At 36.2% G+C, this 17,564-nt stretch overlaps 1 protein-coding gene across 1 annotated transcript in view; it reads left to right on the top strand.

Moving 5' to 3' along the window:
* Positions 1–6,652, top strand: part of LOC105184186 (A disintegrin and metalloproteinase with thrombospondin motifs 7) — a 69,498-nt gene extending 62,846 nt beyond the window's left edge. The window contains exons 14-17 of the mRNA XM_025301999.1: positions 1,411–1,673; positions 3,381–3,883; positions 4,200–4,370; positions 6,480–6,652. Coding sequence (XP_025157784.1) covers positions 1,411–1,673; positions 3,381–3,883; positions 4,200–4,370; positions 6,480–6,631 — 1,089 coding nt within the window. The 3' untranslated portion in view covers positions 6,632–6,652. The remainder of the gene's footprint in view (positions 1–1,410; positions 1,674–3,380; positions 3,884–4,199; positions 4,371–6,479) is intronic.
* Positions 6,653–17,564: the final 10,912 nt, after the last annotated feature.

Raw genomic sequence — 17,564 nt, 5'->3', positions numbered from 1 at the left:
TTCCAGATGCTTCTCCAGATTCGACGCGCAAAACAAGAACGTTTCCTTTCGTGCGAAACTCGGCAAAGATGAAACTGGAAATCGCAGCGAACTTTTATACCCGTTGACACGAGTCTGTGATTGCGCGTTTTCTCCTCAAGGTCGATTGAAATTAACATTCGTATACTGAGAAAAGTACCAAGCTAGCTTGTCCGACTAATTTAGTATTTTGCAAAATGCTTGTAAAAGCAGTATAAAATTACTAGTCTAATTAAACTACTTGCTATTAAAGTCATAAAACTATTTCGCTCATGACATAAATTTTTATACACATTAAGTGTATGGAAAAGTTTTGGTCTTTTTTCCCCTCTAATGTAATTATTTAGTATTGAAATATTATTTTATTTTTGTTTTATGTTTTCGTAAGATTGCTATTAAGCTTTCTAAAACGCCATTTATTATGATTCATAATCTCTCACACCCCACCAAATACATAAAAGGACCTTTTGCTGATGTAGAAGGTTGTCCGGGATCCATCCACGAATATCTCCGTTTAGGATTATACATAATCCACTTTTTATCGTCAGTAACAATTTTCAACAAAAAATCTGTTTTGCGCTGTCTGGAAAACGATGAAACGCACGTACTCAACCGCGAGTAATGCTGTTTTGCGAGAATTCACGCGACACCGATTTTCCGGGCTTCTGAATTTTTCCCATTTTATGCGATCGCCTTGAAACTATGGCTCGGTCGACTCCGAGCTGTTCTGTAAGTTCTACTTGCGTTTGGGACAAGTTTTCATTCAACAACGCTCCCAAATTGTCGGCTACAAGCTTTCGTGGCGTTTCAAAGCACGGACGATTACTCACGTCAAAATCATCGTCTTTGAAGCTTTGAGACGAAACCAATATTTGCATGTATTGTGGGACATAAAATTTTTCGCAAGAACAGAGCACATGATTTCACATATTTTAGCAGCATCTTTTCCTTGCTGGAATTCATATCGAATGCAGTGTCGAATATAAGATTTTTCGTCATTGTATCAACTGTTATTTTTAAAGTTATGTATCGTAATGAATCGCCAATAAATCGTGATGAATAGCGTTTTAAAAAGTTCAATACCAATCTTACAAAAACACAAAACGGCGGGAAAATATTTCAATTCAAAATAATTACATTAGAGGGTTAAAAAAAGACCGAAACTTTACCTACACCTAATATCAAGTTAAAGAAATACTCAAAGAAACGATTAATTGTTGTTACATATAAATTCGGACTTTGGCTGTATTATTCAATAAAAAATTTTCCCGTGCACAGAGAGGAGGCGTCTCTTTCGGAGCACAGTCAATCTTACGATTCAGCGAATATCAAGAAAGTAATTCCGCGCGGTCTCCTCCATTTCCACTGATGTTATTAATAACTTCATTTCAGGCAATTACCCGAAGTCCCTCTAGCGGTAACGAGGTGCATTATGAGTACACGGTGCCGAAGAAAGAGCCCGTTCGTGCGCCGGAATACTCGTGGGTATTCTCCGACTGGAACCTCTGCACGGTCACTTGCGGCAAAGGTACTCAAACTTCACAGCCGGTCTGTCACGAAAAAAAGAGCGGCATCGTCGAGAACCACTTCTGCGACGGCATAGAAAAGCCGCAGCCACAGTCGCGCGAATGCAATCTGAATTCGTGTCCCACGAGGTGAGTCAAATTCGAATTCGATAGCAGCGACAAACTTCGACGGCACATGTCGCTATTTCGTGGCGCGAAGACGGTCGATTCGAATTCTATACGATCCTCGACCGCCATCTTTTATATAGTTTTCCCTATGAAGAAGAGAGAAAGAGAGCTCTGTTTCAGCTTATTACTATTATATCCGCGCGAAAAAGAAGTTTGATCGAACTAACGCGATAATGAAAGAACCAAACGCGTTTTATTCGATTTATTCCCGACGTTTAGTGGTGATTCCTGAAACCCAAGTTTCAGGCTGTTCCCTGAGGCTGAGACAGCGAACTCGCAAGCCAAATCAAATATCTCTCCGAAGCCTTAAAATAATACGTCGAATAGATCACAAGCGTGCTTCGGTCGAAGGGAGTAGAATTCCCGCCTCTTAGGGCCGGATTCTGTTCGTAAGAGCCAGAAATTCCGCTCTCTTCGACTGAAACGCGTCCGCTCATCGCATCTAAAGAAAATAATTTCAGAACAAGCGGAATCATTAAAATTTTAGAGGATTTTACTCTTATATATGGCTTCAAGAGGATTCTAAGATTAAAAGGAAAATATTGTAAACACATTATTCTTAAAGTTAGAGGGATTATATGTTTTATGTATAATGCAAATCTTATTGATTTTAATATAAATTTCTTCTTATACACAGATTATATAACCTTTTTTTAAGAGGATTATTATTTATTTTTACTGTACTTTATTCTTACTATATATATATATAGTATACTATATATATTATATTATACAGTACTATACAATACTATATCATACTATACAATACTATACTATACTATACTATACAGTATACTATATATATATATATATATATATATATATAAATTTATTTGGACTATTCCAAATAAGCATTTGTTAGATTCAACTAAATCGTTCTCTCTGTGTGTATATGTATATATATGTATATATATATACACACAGAGTATATATATATATATATATATATATACACACAGAGTATATATATATATATATATATATACACACAGAGAGAACGATTTAGTTGAATCTAACAAATGCTTATTTGGAATAGTCCAAATAAATTTTTTGATTGATCGAACGAAGTTTTGTTTGACGCAACAAAAATATTTCGTTGGAACTAAGCTGCAACAAAATATTTTTGCGTCAAACAAAACTTCGATCAATCAAAAAATTTATTTGAACTATTCCAAATAAGTATTTGCTAGATTCAATTAAATCGTTCTCTCTGTATAGATGCACTTCTGGGTCCAGTTTTACAATAAAGTAGGCACGAATGAAATAAGATCATTATAACAAATAAGCCGACATTCAAATCAACATATTCCTCTTCATATAAGAGGAAAGTTAATTGATATAAGAGGAAATTCTTTTGAAATAAGAGGAAAATAGAATAGTAGCTAATAAATTTTAGATAAATGGTTCGCTTTAATCGCTTTATCGAAAGAGTAACCCTTTTCCTGTAAAAGGCTTCGCTTAGAATATGAGACTATGGGAAAAATCACTTTACAAATAGAATACTTTTTTTTGGGTGCGCCGCCTCCAACGTTAACTCAATGATCCCTCTCCTCCCCGGCATTTCCGACCTATCCGACGTATTATCCGGATATCTCACCGGAGTGAACTCCAGAAATACGCGACACTTTACTTAGTTTGGAGTCGCTACAACCGCGGTCGACGTTTCAGATGGTGGGTGGGCCCGTGGCAGATGTGCCCCGTTACGTGCGGCAAGAGCGCGCTGCGCAAGAGATCGGTCATGTGCGTGGTATCCGGCATGGACCGGGCGGACCTGGCCGTACCCGACCGCGACTGCAAGAAGGACGAGCGGCCGAAGGAAGTCGAGCCGTGTCCCAATCTGCCGCCGTGCGGGTTCACCACGGAGGTGCCGCTGATCGTGTACGCCGACAACAAGGACACGTCGTTCTATAACATCAGCGAGCAGGACGGCATGACGATCGTCAACGGCCTGACCACCGATGAGCCGGAGATCCTCGAGTTCGACAACGTCGTCGACGAGAACCCGGACAACTCCATGTACAACACCAAGCCGAAGTGGACGGTGTCGAGATGGAGTCACTGTTCGAGCGGCAAGAGGAGCCGGAAAGTCACCTGCTCCGTGCCGGGCGATTGTAATCCGGATAACAAGCCGAGCAGCGTCGAGGACTGTCGCAGCGGGAAATGGATCACCGGTGAGCTACTCCGATCGGTGCGCGTCCGCGCGTATCAAGCAGGACGGTATCTTTTTAACGCGAGAGACGTAATTAAAATGCTCTCTCGTCGCGGACGCGCGCGCGCGCGCGCGCGAAATAACGGGGATAATATAATTACGGAGAATGTCGCGCCGGAGCTAATTAAAGATAATCGAAATTACACCTCATGAGCACGCGGCCTCTCGCGAGGACTGCACGAGGAATTAATCATTCGCCGGAGGGTCGCCCGACTCCCATCAAGTTTCTTAAGCGTTCACGAAGGCTTTACGCGGATGTTTATTAATTCTGATTCCAGGAAATTGGGGAACTTGCAACGCGACTTGCCTCGCAAAATCGGGAGTTAAACACAGGGAGGTGCAGTGTCGCGATCGAGCGACGAACTTGCTGTCCGACGATTGCAATCCCGACAAGAGACCGTTCGACACGAAGCGCTGTTATTATCGGCGGCAATGTTACGAGAAGAATGGTAATTGCGTCTGCGCGCACTTTAAGCGCGCATCTCCGCGCAAAGTTCTGCCGTTCGTCTCACGAGAATTGTCATCCTCCCTCTTTTTCTTTCCCCCTCTTCTTTTTTTCTTTCTTTTTGTTTTACGCAAACTTCCTCGCCGAGTCGTCGCAGTCGCAGCGCACGAGGATACATCTCTGAGATCTTGATGACAAATAGTGGGGAAAAAAAGAGAGATAGGCACACAATTGCAGCATTATTTCCAGAGATGCTCGCGCGGAAAAGTCCCGACGCGACACGCGAGTATTTATGATTCAACTGTTAGCCACGCGATATTTAAAAGTTAAGCTCACATTCGTCGCGCCGCGGTAATTGATGTTGAATGGAAGTTTTGAGACGATCTAACGGAGTTGTAACGGAGTTGAGAGAATTAGAAGGTAGCCGCGTGTAATGCTAAGTTATGCTAGTTACGTTACCGAGCGTTTGGCTTGTCCAAAGTTGCGGAATATGCCCTTGCCCGAAGGCACGGGGGAAACTGGAATTTATACGGAATAACCGCGAGTCGTAACGACTTGGTTTATGAGATCACACGCGATGCCGCTCGATTTGCATGCGCATATGACGCGCCTAATGCGTGCAGGCACTTATCGCGAGTGGTATCGCCGCGCTGCAACAACGAACGTCATCAAATTGTCGGCGAAAACCGCGGACTGCATATTTGCGAGCATTAAACATTGCGAGAAGTACTCGCGAGCACTAAATATCCGCACGATGACTCGCCGCTCGCTGAGCGGCTTCTCTCCCGGACATTCGAAACCTCGATTTTCTTCACCGCTTCGACGCTCGGGAAGATTTCAAACGCGTGTCTAACTCCGCTCGCGGTAACGAACGACTTTATCTGTCGTATTTCATAAAAAAAGAAACGTAATTTTAGAACAAGCAGAATCATCAAAATTTTAGAGGATTTTATTCTTATATATGGTCTCAAGAGGATTCCTCTAAGATTAAGAGGAAAATATTATAAACACATTATTCTTAAAGTTAGAGAGATTATATGTTATATGTATAATGCGAATCTTATTGATTTTAATATAAATTTCCTCTTGTACACAGATTATTTAATCTTGTTTTAAGAGGATTATTATTTATTCTTACTGTATTTATTCTTACTGGTTTTATTCTTACTTTATTCTTACTGGTTATACTAGTCAATTTGTAAAAATTATTATAATATATAGCGAAAAGTAATATATATATATATATATATTACTTTATATATATATATATATATATTACTTTATATATATATATATATATAGATGCACTTCTGGCTGCAGTTCTACAATAAGTAGGCACGAATGAAATAAGATCATCATAACAAATAAATTTCCAATCAGTTTTGTTATGGACTTCATAGCTACAAAGATGTTCATCACAACCAATTGTATGAAATATAGTTAAAAAAAAGAATATATTATTCAACTTCTTGCAACAGATTATAAATTATATTTGACCAAATATGGGTAAATTATCTTCGTTATATGTTACAGCAACACACATACCTTCTTTAAAAAGCGTCCAAATATTCTAAACCATGAGCATATGATTATTTTTTCGTTCATGTCTAGAGATAGAACATGACTGAACAAAAGAAGCCGGCATTCAAATCAACATATTCCTCTTCATATAAGAGGAAAATTAATTGATACAAGAGGAAATCCTCTTGAAATAAGAGGAAAATAGAATAATATCTAATAAATTTTAGATGAATGGCTCACTTTAATCGCTTTATCGAAAGAGGAATCCTTTTCTTGTAAAAGGCTTTGCTTAAAATATGGGACTATGGGGAAAATCACTTTATGAATAGAATATTTTTTTTTGAGTATTTCATTTGTACCGGCCTGAATCTAGAAAATCCTCTTTAAGCAGCCAGTTTCACCATCTTTGATGATTATCTTGATTGGCTGATTAAGTGATCAACCGTGAACTTTGGTCAATTCCGCTTAAGGACAAGTGCGATTGGTCAATTCCAAAGGAATAATCGGCCGATCAAGTTAATCGAGAATGATGAAATCTGCCCGTAATCGGCCAACTATCGCGCGTTCTCACGCTCGTACTCTGCTTTTTCAGATTGCAAGAATGGCGTACCCTCGCCGTCCCTGTGTGCGAGCTACAGACGCATGTGTGAAGCATCGTCGATCGTGAAAGAAAACTGTTGCGTCACGTGTATGAAACGACGGCGACACGTCCGTCACAATAAGCGTCACATACCTGCCGAGTGACGAAATAGGGGGGGGGGAGGGAGAGAGAGAGAGAGAGAGAGAGAGAGAGAGAGAGAGAGAGAGAGAGAGAGAGAGAGAGAGAGAGAGAGAGAGAGAGAGAGAGAGAGAGAGAGAGCCGAGCGCGAAAGTCTCGTATTTTGCGAGACTCGGCAGTGAATTTTTGCAGGGACACATCCGTCCTACTTTGTCCATATGTCGAGTTAAGATATTAATTATCGATACCGTAGATCGAAATGTTTAATGCAACGTGCGACGACGGCGTAGAGAGAGATGTGCGACAGAGGGTGATACTACGAGATTATATTTTGTAACTTTGTGTACCGCACACACGTATACATATATCTATATGTATATTTTGTACCACAGATGTAACCCTAGTGCCTCTTATCAATGTGTGCCTTAGGTTTCGTTAGGGTACTAATTGAAAAACGTTGTAAACGCCAAATATGTTTTCGGTACTTCAGTAGGATAAATAACGTTCAACATTAATACAAGAGACTAATGTTGCTAGAATATTTTTATATAATGATAAGAAAGGTAATTTTTATATATGACGAATCTGATTCGTTGCATCGGTCATGTTCAATATTTCTGTAGAATAAATTTTCTTTTACTAATACCGGTAAATATCTCTAGTAGTGATGCATTGTTTTTCGTATACCTGTTATCACGCGATGAAAATAGCTATATTTCCGTAACTGTACGACTAGAGAATTTTCAAATACGTAACATAGTAGGATATTTAATTATTTTAGGAATAGAATTGACTGGCGAAATTCAAGCGATAAATTCCCCAATCGAGTGTCTACACTCGATATACGTTCGTACAAAATTCATAAATATTTTTATATACTCTTTTCTACATTACGATAATATAAAACCTTCTCCCGTATATATTGATTGACTTAATTAGCAACAAAACACGCAATAAAATAGCAGTAACTATTAATACTCTATAGTTTGTACATTACCATGTTTGCCAACCTTTTATTAATTTAAGTTAAATTATTCTTTTTATATTCGTCTATAATAAAAGTTCCTCCATTCTTCCAGAAAACAAAGTATGCATATTTGCAGCCGATTTATAAGGACATCCGGATGTTGCGATTACTCGCAATGAAAGTTCCGAGAATATTAATATTTAACATTTACCGTTGTCGACGACTGTCGCCGCTGTGCCGTAGTCGGATTTATGCATCCATTAAACACGTTCACCGCGTCGACCAATATCTATAAATCAATAATTCACGAAACATGTAAAAAAAGAATAAGTCTGTAACAACGCGCGCTGCTTTGTAGCAGCGCGACATTTTCTAAGTATCAACCGAAATATACTACGATGGTCGCTCTTTCTCCGAAAAGTAATAAATGAATCATTTGTTACGACAGTAACCTTATTTCAATCTCGCAAACCTTACGGAAGGAAATCTGCTCGTACCGTAACGGTTTAACATCCGCGGCTGCCCGACATTCGTAATATCTCAAGTGTCGTCTTACTTTATTGGTTAAAAGCAATAGTATATGCGCATATATTATTGCTTTTAACCATCGGTTTAGCTTTAAACTCCGTTTAAAGCAAGTTGTGGAACTGGGCCTAAGTAATCGACACAAATAGTAGAAAATGAAATTACCGAGGTCTGCAAAGACCTAATTACGTCTAAATTTCTTCTCATTTCTCTCCTCACATATGTACTTGCGACGTCATACTCACTTCGAATCGCCATGTTGCATGAGCGCGCGCATTTTAACAACGTGAGAGGCGCTGTCGTCGTTGCCTTCATCGATAGGAACATAACATCAGAGAGAGCGGCTATTTCATCGCGACCCCTGAGCAAATGCGTATGAACTACGTCCGTCCTGATGATAATGACGAAGCTTACACGATTCTTAAATGATTTGGATAATCTGAACAATTTTTTGAATTATCTAGGTATTTGTATAATCGTGTATTTTTATATCTGTATATCTATATATTTTTATATTTGTATATCTGTATATTTGTATATTTTTATATTTGTATATATGTATATTTGCATTGCAGAAAGAAAATCGTGTGAATGTCATTGAATGTCACATAATGTAAGTCCAATTATAGGTGCAGCAGAGGTAGCAAGCAGAGAGGAACGTGAGAGCGGCCAACACAGTGTTTTCGACGACACCGACTTTCCGCACTGGGAAAGGGCGCCATCTGCATCCATTTTGAGAGGAGAACTACGATGCTACATCCACTTTCAGGTTTCGGAGGTAAAACCTGTATGTGGTGGCAGTCCGTGCTATATCCATCCATTTAGGCGGTTTATGTTCCTGCTACAACCATAATAGCGTACTTGACAAGCATGGTCTCGCACATTGTTACGCGTTTATAATATGAATTGTTTACATGTTAACATGTGCAAAAAAAAAGAATTGACATTGTGTATAATTAATATCATGAAGATCATACGAAGTATCCGGTAATTAGCTGCCAACTCGAAGTGTGAGGGTAGATTGGGTTGAGACAAACAGAAAAGTCCCATACCATTTTGCGAAATTCGCAATAATTATCGAGTTATTAATGACAGAAATCTGAGGAGTAAAAGCTCGCCGACATAGATGATTCGAAAAGCGTTGCAGCTGCTCGGGGCAGCAATCATGAATCTTTTCCCTAGCGTGAACTAATAAAAAGTGAAAGACTTCTGTGTATCAGTGAAAAATGAAAAATTTTATATGAATTTGTGAAAATCGAAACATTTCACACGACAATTGAATCGTTCAACATGGCAGTTGCGCGTTCTGGATAATTCAATGAATACCAAAGAAATCAAAATGATCAAAATAATAATGTCCGTGTAGTCTGAAGGATATTACGTGATACGCAAAATCCGTCTGATATAATGTCCAAAGAAAATGTTTCAAAATATGTATGTACAGGTAATATAAACCTTATGCACCGACGAGATATACTACAAAGACTGATGGCCTTATGGGATTTAGCGTACCAGAGAAATTTTCCTGGTGAGGCATCCAGGCGAAAGAGACCGTCTCGCATTTAGCGCAGTAAAATTTAATGGAAACTAATACTTTTCAATCCTTTTCTTCGGATCAAAAAGATTCAGAATTCAGACATATTCAAAATGTCAATACTTTTTAATACGTTTCAATTCGACATTTTATACAGGAAAGCAGGACGAAGGGAATGGGATGCGGGCAACGATACATCATGCGTCTCCAGACATGTCAAATCGTTTATTATAGAGGAGACCTTGATAAGGCAACATGTATTCGAATATTTAATCATCCCATGGACTACTTATATATAAAAAAAAAAATTAACGCGGATAAATGAACGATTTGTATCAATTTTTCCTTTTCTTATAAAGCAATGAAAGAGTAAATCAGTATCGAAAATCGAATACCGATTAATACCATAAATCAGTGTCAGAAAATTGTCCAATGACAATTTGTTCTCATTTTTCAGGTAGTTACCGCTGTAATTTACACAACAAATTAACTCGGTTAAACGAACGATTCGTACCAATTTTTCTTCTCTTACAAAGAAATAAGAGAATAAATCAGTACCGAAAATCGAAGGCCGATCAATACCTAATTTATTCATCAAATTAACGCGGATTAATGGACGATTCGTATTAATTTTCTGTTTTCTTATAGAGAAATGAAAGAGTAAATCAGTACCGAAAATCGAATATCGATTAATACCGTAAATCCACGTCAGAAAATTGTCCACGTGCAATTACAATTTGTTTTTATTTTTTAGGCACTTACCCCTCTAATTTACTCAACAAATTAAACGAACTGTTAAACGAACAATCCGTATCAATTTTTCTTTTCTTATAAAGAAATGAGAGAATAAATCAGTACCGACAACCGAACACCGGATCAATACCTAATTTTTTCATCAAATTAACGCAGATTAATGAACGATTCGTATTAATTTTCTATTTTCTTATAGAGAAATGAAATAGTAAATCAGTACCGAAAATCGAATATCGATTAATACCATAAATCAGTGTCAAAAAATTGCACACGTGCAATGACAATTTGTTCTTATTTTTCAGGTACATACCCCTCTAATCTTATTCAACAAATTAACTCAGATAAACGACCGATTCGTATCAATTTTTCTTGTTTTATAAAAAAATGAGAAAATAAATCAATAGCGAAAATCGAAGACCGTTCAATATCTAATTTTTTTATCAAATTAATGCGGATAAATGAACAATTCGTTTGAATTTTTTCTTTTCTTATAGAAAAATGAAAGGAGAAATTAGTACCGAAAATCGAATACCGATCAATATCGAATTTACTCATCAAATTAACGTGGATAAACAAACGATTTGTATCAATCTTTTTTTCTTTTATAGAGAAATCAAAGACTGAATCAGTACCGAAAACCGGATATTGATCAATACTATAAATCAGTGTTAGAAAATTGTCTAAGTGCAATGACAAGTTGTTTTCATCTTGCAGGTACTTACCCCACTAATATACTCAACAAATTAAGTCGGATAAAAGAAAAATTCGTATCAATTTTTATTCTCTTATAAAGAAATTAAAGAATTAGTCAATACCGAAAATTGAATATTCGATTCACATTTAATTTATTCATCAAATTAACGTGGATACGTGAACGATTCGTATGTATTTTTTTTTCTTTTACAGAAATGGAAGAGTAAATCAGTACCAAAAATCGAATATTGATCAATACCGTAAATCAATGTCAGAAAATTGTCTAAGTACAATGACAATCTATTCTCATTTTTCAGGTATCTATCCCTCTAATTTACTCAACAAATTAACTCGAATGAACGGATGATTCGTATAAATTTTTCTTGTCTTATAAAGAAATGAGAGAATATATCAGTATTGAAAATTGAAGACCGATCAATATTTAATTTATTCATCAAAATAACACGATCAGTGTTAAAAAATTGTCTAAGTGCAATGACAAGTTGTTTTCATCTTGCAGGTACTTACCCCACTAATTTACTCAACAAATTAAGTCTGATAAAAGGAAGATTCATATCAATTTTTATTCTCTTATAAAGAAATTAGAGAATTAGTCAATACCGAAAATTGAAGATCGATTCACATTTAATTTATTCATCAAATTAACGCGGATAAATGAACGATTCGTATGATCTTTTTTCTTATAGAGAAATGGAAGAGTAAATCAGTACCGAAAATCGAATATCGATCAATACCGTAAATCAGTGTCAGAAAATTGTCCAAGTGCAATGACAAGTAAATGACAATTTATTCCCATTTTTCAGGTACTTACCCCTCTAATCTTATTCAACAAATTAACTCGGATAAACGAACGATACGTATGAATATTTTTTGTCTTATAAAAAAATGAGAAAATAAATTAGTACCGAAAACCGAAGACTGATCAATACCATAAATCAATGTCAAGAAAATTGTCCAAGTGCAATGACAAGTTGTTTTCATCTTGCAGGTACTTACCCCACTAATTTAGTCAACAAATTAAGTCGGATAAAAGAACGATTCGTATCAATTTTTATTCTCTTATAAAGAAATTAGAGAATCAGTCAGTATCGAAAATTGAAGACCGATCAATATTTAATTTATTTATCAAATTAACGGGAATAAATAAACGGTTCGTATGATCTTTTTTCTTATTGAGAAATGGAAGAGTAAATCAGTACCGAAAATCGAATATCGATCAATACCGTAAATCAGTGTCAAAAAATTGTCCAAGTGCAATGACAATTTGTTCTCATTTTTCAGGTACTTACCCCTCTAATCTTATTCAACAAATTAATTCGGATAAACGAACGATTCGTATGAATTTTTTTGTCTTATAAAGAAATGAGAAAATAAATCAGTACCGAAAATTGAAGACCGATCAATATCTAATTTATTCATCAAATTAACGCGGATAAATGAACGATTCGTATGATTTTTTTTCTTGTACAGAAATGGAAGAGTAAATCAGTACCGAAAATCGAATATCGATCAATATCGTAAATCAGTGTCAAAAAATTGTCCAAGTGCAATGACAATTTGTTCTCATTTTTCAGGTACTTACTCTTCTAATTTTATTCAACAAATTAACTCGGATAAACGAACGATTCGTATGCATTTTTTTTGTCTTATAAAAAAATAAGAAAATAAATCAGTACCGAAAACCGAAGACTGATCAATACCATAAATCAATGTCAAGAAAATTGTCCAAGTGCAATGACAAGTTGTTTTCATCTTGCAGGTACTTACCCCACTAATTTACTCAACAAATTAAGTCGGATAAAAGAACGATTCGTATCAATTTTTATTCTCTTATAAAGAAATTAGAGAATCAGTCAGTACCGAAAATTGAAGATCGAACAATATTTAATTTATTCATCAAATTAACGGGAACAAATGAACGGTTCATATGAATTTTTTTTCTTATACAGAAATGAAAGAGTAAATCAGTAACGAAAATCGAATATCGATCAATACCGTAAATCAGTGTCAGAAAATTGTCCAAGTGCAATGACAAGTAAATGACAATTTCTTCTCATTTTTCAGGTACTTACACCTTTAATATTATTCAACAAATTAACTCGGATAAACGAACGATTCGTATGAATGTTTTTTGTCTTATAAAGAAATGAGAAAATAAATCAGTAGCGAAAATTGAAGACCGATCAACATTTCATTTATTCATCAAATTAACGCGGATAAATGAACGATTCGTGAATTTTTTTTTCTTATACAGAAATGGAAGAGTAAATCAGTACCGAAAATCGAATATCGATCAATACCGTAAATCAGTGTCAAAAAATTGTCCAAGTGCAATGAAAATTTGTTCTCATTTTTCAGGTACTTAATCCTCTAATCTTATTCAATAAATTAACTCGGATAAACGAACGATTCGTATCAAAGTTTTTTGTCTTATAAAAGAATGAGAAAATAAATCAGTACCGAAAACCGAAGACTGATCAATACCATAAATCAATGTCAAGAAAATTGTCCAAGTGCAATGACAAGTTGTTTTTATCTTGCTGGTACTTACCCCACTAATTTACTCAACAAATTAAGTCGGATAAAAAAACGATTCGTATCAATTTTTATTCTCTTATAAAGAAATTAGAGAATCAATCAGTACCGAAAATTGAGGACTGAACAATATTTAATTTATTCATCAAATTAACGCGGATAAATGAACGATTCGTATGAATTTTTTCTTTCTTATAGAGAAATAATAGAGTAAATCAATACCGAAAATCGAATATCGATCAATACCAGAAATCAGTGTCAGAAGATTGTCCAAGTGCAATGACAATTTGTTCTCATTTTTCAGGTACTTACTTCTACAAATTAGGATTTGATAAAAAAAAGTCTTTCCCGAGTCGAAATATTAATTCTACATTGATCCTGCAAATTGCATCCAATTTGAAAAATCAATGCGGAATATCTAGATACGCAATAGTGAACAAGCTTTGTCCTACCTGAACGTTACATCTGGCTATTCTCGTAGTCTCGCCCATGATGAGTCTTCAACAGCGACGTATTCCGCAGTTATTTAATACTCGTTTATCTCGATAATGTATATGTACTTAATCCTTATATTCTTAATTTAAATGAGCAATTTTTGTTGATGTTGATTATATATTCGCTTAACAGCGCAAGGAAGAAAACAAAGATAAAAACGTAAATAGAACTGCCTTTGTTAGAACTGCGCGTGAGATAAATATATAAGGATTAAATAATCATATAAGAATTAGAGGAAATGGGAGATGAAAAACACTTTTTATTCTCATCATTCTTAAAGTTCTTTTTTCCTTTCTTCTTCTCTTTTCTTTTCTTTTTTCTAATGAGAATGATGAGAATTGTAGCTCTTAAAAGAGCTAAAGCTGCAAAGGCAAAGACAACGGTTATGTCTAATAATGCTGTTTCACTAGTAGAGATTTTAATTCAGATTCGGTACAATAAGAAAGATAAATAAGAATGAGAAACGGACATTCTAGCAGATTCTAAAAGAAAACAGCAATCTGAGCATTATTAGACGAATAAAAATCAACACTTGTAAAATTTATATCAGATTCTAAGATCATTATTCATAGTTTTCTAAATTATGTGCAACTTTTTATTGAGAACATAATTAAAAATTTGTATTCATAAACCTTAGCTTGCTCCAGCAACCTTGCTTGAATAGACATTCATATTTTATGAGAAAAAAAAAGTAGAACTCATGTTACGTGAAATTAGGTTAACGAATAATCAAATCTCAAGCTATTTTATCATTTTTCAGATGATAAACTATGAATGCTGATCTAATTTCGACTCAGGTATGTCCTTACTTCGAGTAAGGTCCGTTAAAATCAGAAAAATCCTGCGTAATAATAATGACTCGAGGTACCTCGAATACCATACATAATGTATCGTTGTCCACGTCTCTCGGCGCGCTCCAAGTCCTCTCTCCATCCTGACTTCTCGATCCGACGTCCTCCTTCTGGTTACTCCGTCGTAGCACCCCCGGATACTCCATCGTAACACTGGCGACGACACTGACTCTAGCTCTAACACTCACGCAAGTAAGAGTCGGACAAAGAAACGCGTATTAACCGACACTCGTACTACTCTGCGTCGCGGTATGCGCGTCGTTCGTCGGCCCGAGGCGCAATGTCCTTTCCGCAATCACAAAGTCATATATAAGGGTACGAAACCAAACAATCGGGAAGGCACGGTTACCACCTACCTTGCCGATCAGTGTTGATGCCTGCGTCGTCCGTTAGCTGAAAATGAAAACAACTCGTGTTTTCAAAGCATGCCTGTGAGAGACTCGCTTCAAACTTCACAATACTTATTTACGTCTGTCCCAAGAATCATATTACGCCGAATTCAAACTGTCTCTATTGACATGACATACACGAGATCTGCGATCGCATCATTGATCTTTCTTTGGACAAGAAAATCCTAAGAGGAACGCTGTTCGAGAATATCACATTTTATGTTTCAGGTGCCTTGCAAATTATCAAATCCGATGTAACAGATCAGGGAAAGTATGAATGCGTCGCTATGAATAACACCGGGCACGGAGTACTCCAAGTCAATCACGTTATACGTGAAACGTACGTATATTTAATATTATAAACCTTACCTTTTTAAACAAAAAGGTAAAAAAAAGGTGCCAAGTACAAGCGCAACATTACATACGTATTGTAAGCGCACAATATATACGTATTGTGTTATTTTTAGAAGTATCAAACTCAAATTAGTTTTTTATTGTACATATGTGTACATAAGTTTTTACAAGTAAAACTTATAACTATAATAAAACTCTGCAACACTTTTCTACTGTACAAAAGAAGTGATATATTAGAACAGTAGCGCCAACTGAGAAACCTAACATATATATATTGGGTGAGTGCAAAAGTTCGTGCGGAGTTTCAATAGATGGAGTTATAAGCGTCGTAAAGTGTTGTCATTAATACTTCCATCTACATATTATATAACGTTGGAAAGGTGACGTCTTCAGCTGTTATTAAAAAAAAATCATTTGTTTTCATACAAACTGCTTCGAGAAATATCACTTTAAAAATGAGTATCGATAAGGTGCATTTACGGCATGTTATGCTTTACGAGTTTCGGAAGGGAATAAACGTTGCCGCAACCGTAAAAAACATTCAGGATGTTTATCAGGATGAAGCACCAGCTAAACGAACTGTGGAAAAATGGTTTGCTAAATTTCGGCGCGGAGAATTTAACCTTGAAGACGAGCCACGCTCTGGTCGACCTTCTGACATTGATGACGATGTTTTGCGTACTTTAGTGCTCAATAATCCGCGAATTTCAACAGAAGAAGTTGCTACAGCACTAAACCGCTTTTCGGCGTTTAAAAAAGATGGGATTCGATTTGAAGCTCGATATATAGGTGCCCCATTTGCTGACCGAGAAGAACAAAATCAAGCGAATTTCTGCAGCCGTTTCTTTACTCGGGCGGCTCAATAACGAGTCGTTTTTGGATCGACTAGTGACGGGCGATGAGAAATGGGTCCTCTATAACAATGTTCAGCGCAAACGGACATGGAAACAATCAGGTGAGCATGGTGATGCAATGCCAAAGGCCAGTTTGCACCCGATGAAGGTGATGCTCTCTGTTTGGTGGGATTGCAAGGGCATAATCTATTTTGAGCTTCTCCCCGCTGGCGAAACGATTGATTCGGACAAGTACTGTCGCCAATTAACCAATCTGAATCGAGAAATAAAAGAGAAACGTCCGATTTTGTCAAATCGCAAGGGAGTCGTCTTTCATCACGACAACGCCAGACCACACGTTTCGAAAAAGACGCTGCGCAAACTGAAGAGCCTGAAATGGGATGTCTTAACGCATCCACCGTATTCTCCTGATATCGCACCATCTGACTATCACTTGTTCCAGTCATTGCAAAATTATTTAAATGGAAAAAACTTTGACTCTTTGGAGGCCTTAAAAAACGGCGTCTCTTCGTTCTTCGAATCTAAACCGCGCAGTTTTTATGATCGAGGCATCCGTATGCTGCCAGAACGTTGGGAAAAGATTATAGAAAACGATGGAGAATATATCATTGATTGAATGAAGATTTTTGTTTGCCTAATCACTGTGTGACTTTTACTCACAAACTCCGCACGAACTTTTGCACTCACCCAATATATATATATGATTATTGTATACTTAACTTAATATTTTTAGAAATCTCAAATTCAAATTATCTTCTTTTTTAAGATATATATTATAATATATGTACATAAACTTTTAAAAGTAAAAATTATATCGTGTTATAAAAATTTAACACGTTTGTTAATAATATCCAATATTTAAAAAAAATATCTTTTTAAATATTATGTATATAACATAAGTTTTTATAAGTAAAACTTATCAAATTATTTTTTTTGTAAGATATATATGTATATAAACTTTTAAAAGTAAAAATTATATCGTGTTATA

The sequence above is a fragment of the Harpegnathos saltator genome, unplaced genomic scaffold, assembly GCF_003227715.2.
Source record: "Harpegnathos saltator strain DR-91 unplaced genomic scaffold, Hsal_v8.6 scaffold462, whole genome shotgun sequence".
In the NCBI taxonomy this organism is placed as follows: Eukaryota; Metazoa; Arthropoda; class Insecta; order Hymenoptera; family Formicidae; genus Harpegnathos; species Harpegnathos saltator.
The sequence above is the reverse complement of the archived record's forward strand: the minus strand, read 5'-3'. Positions and strand labels throughout refer to the sequence as shown.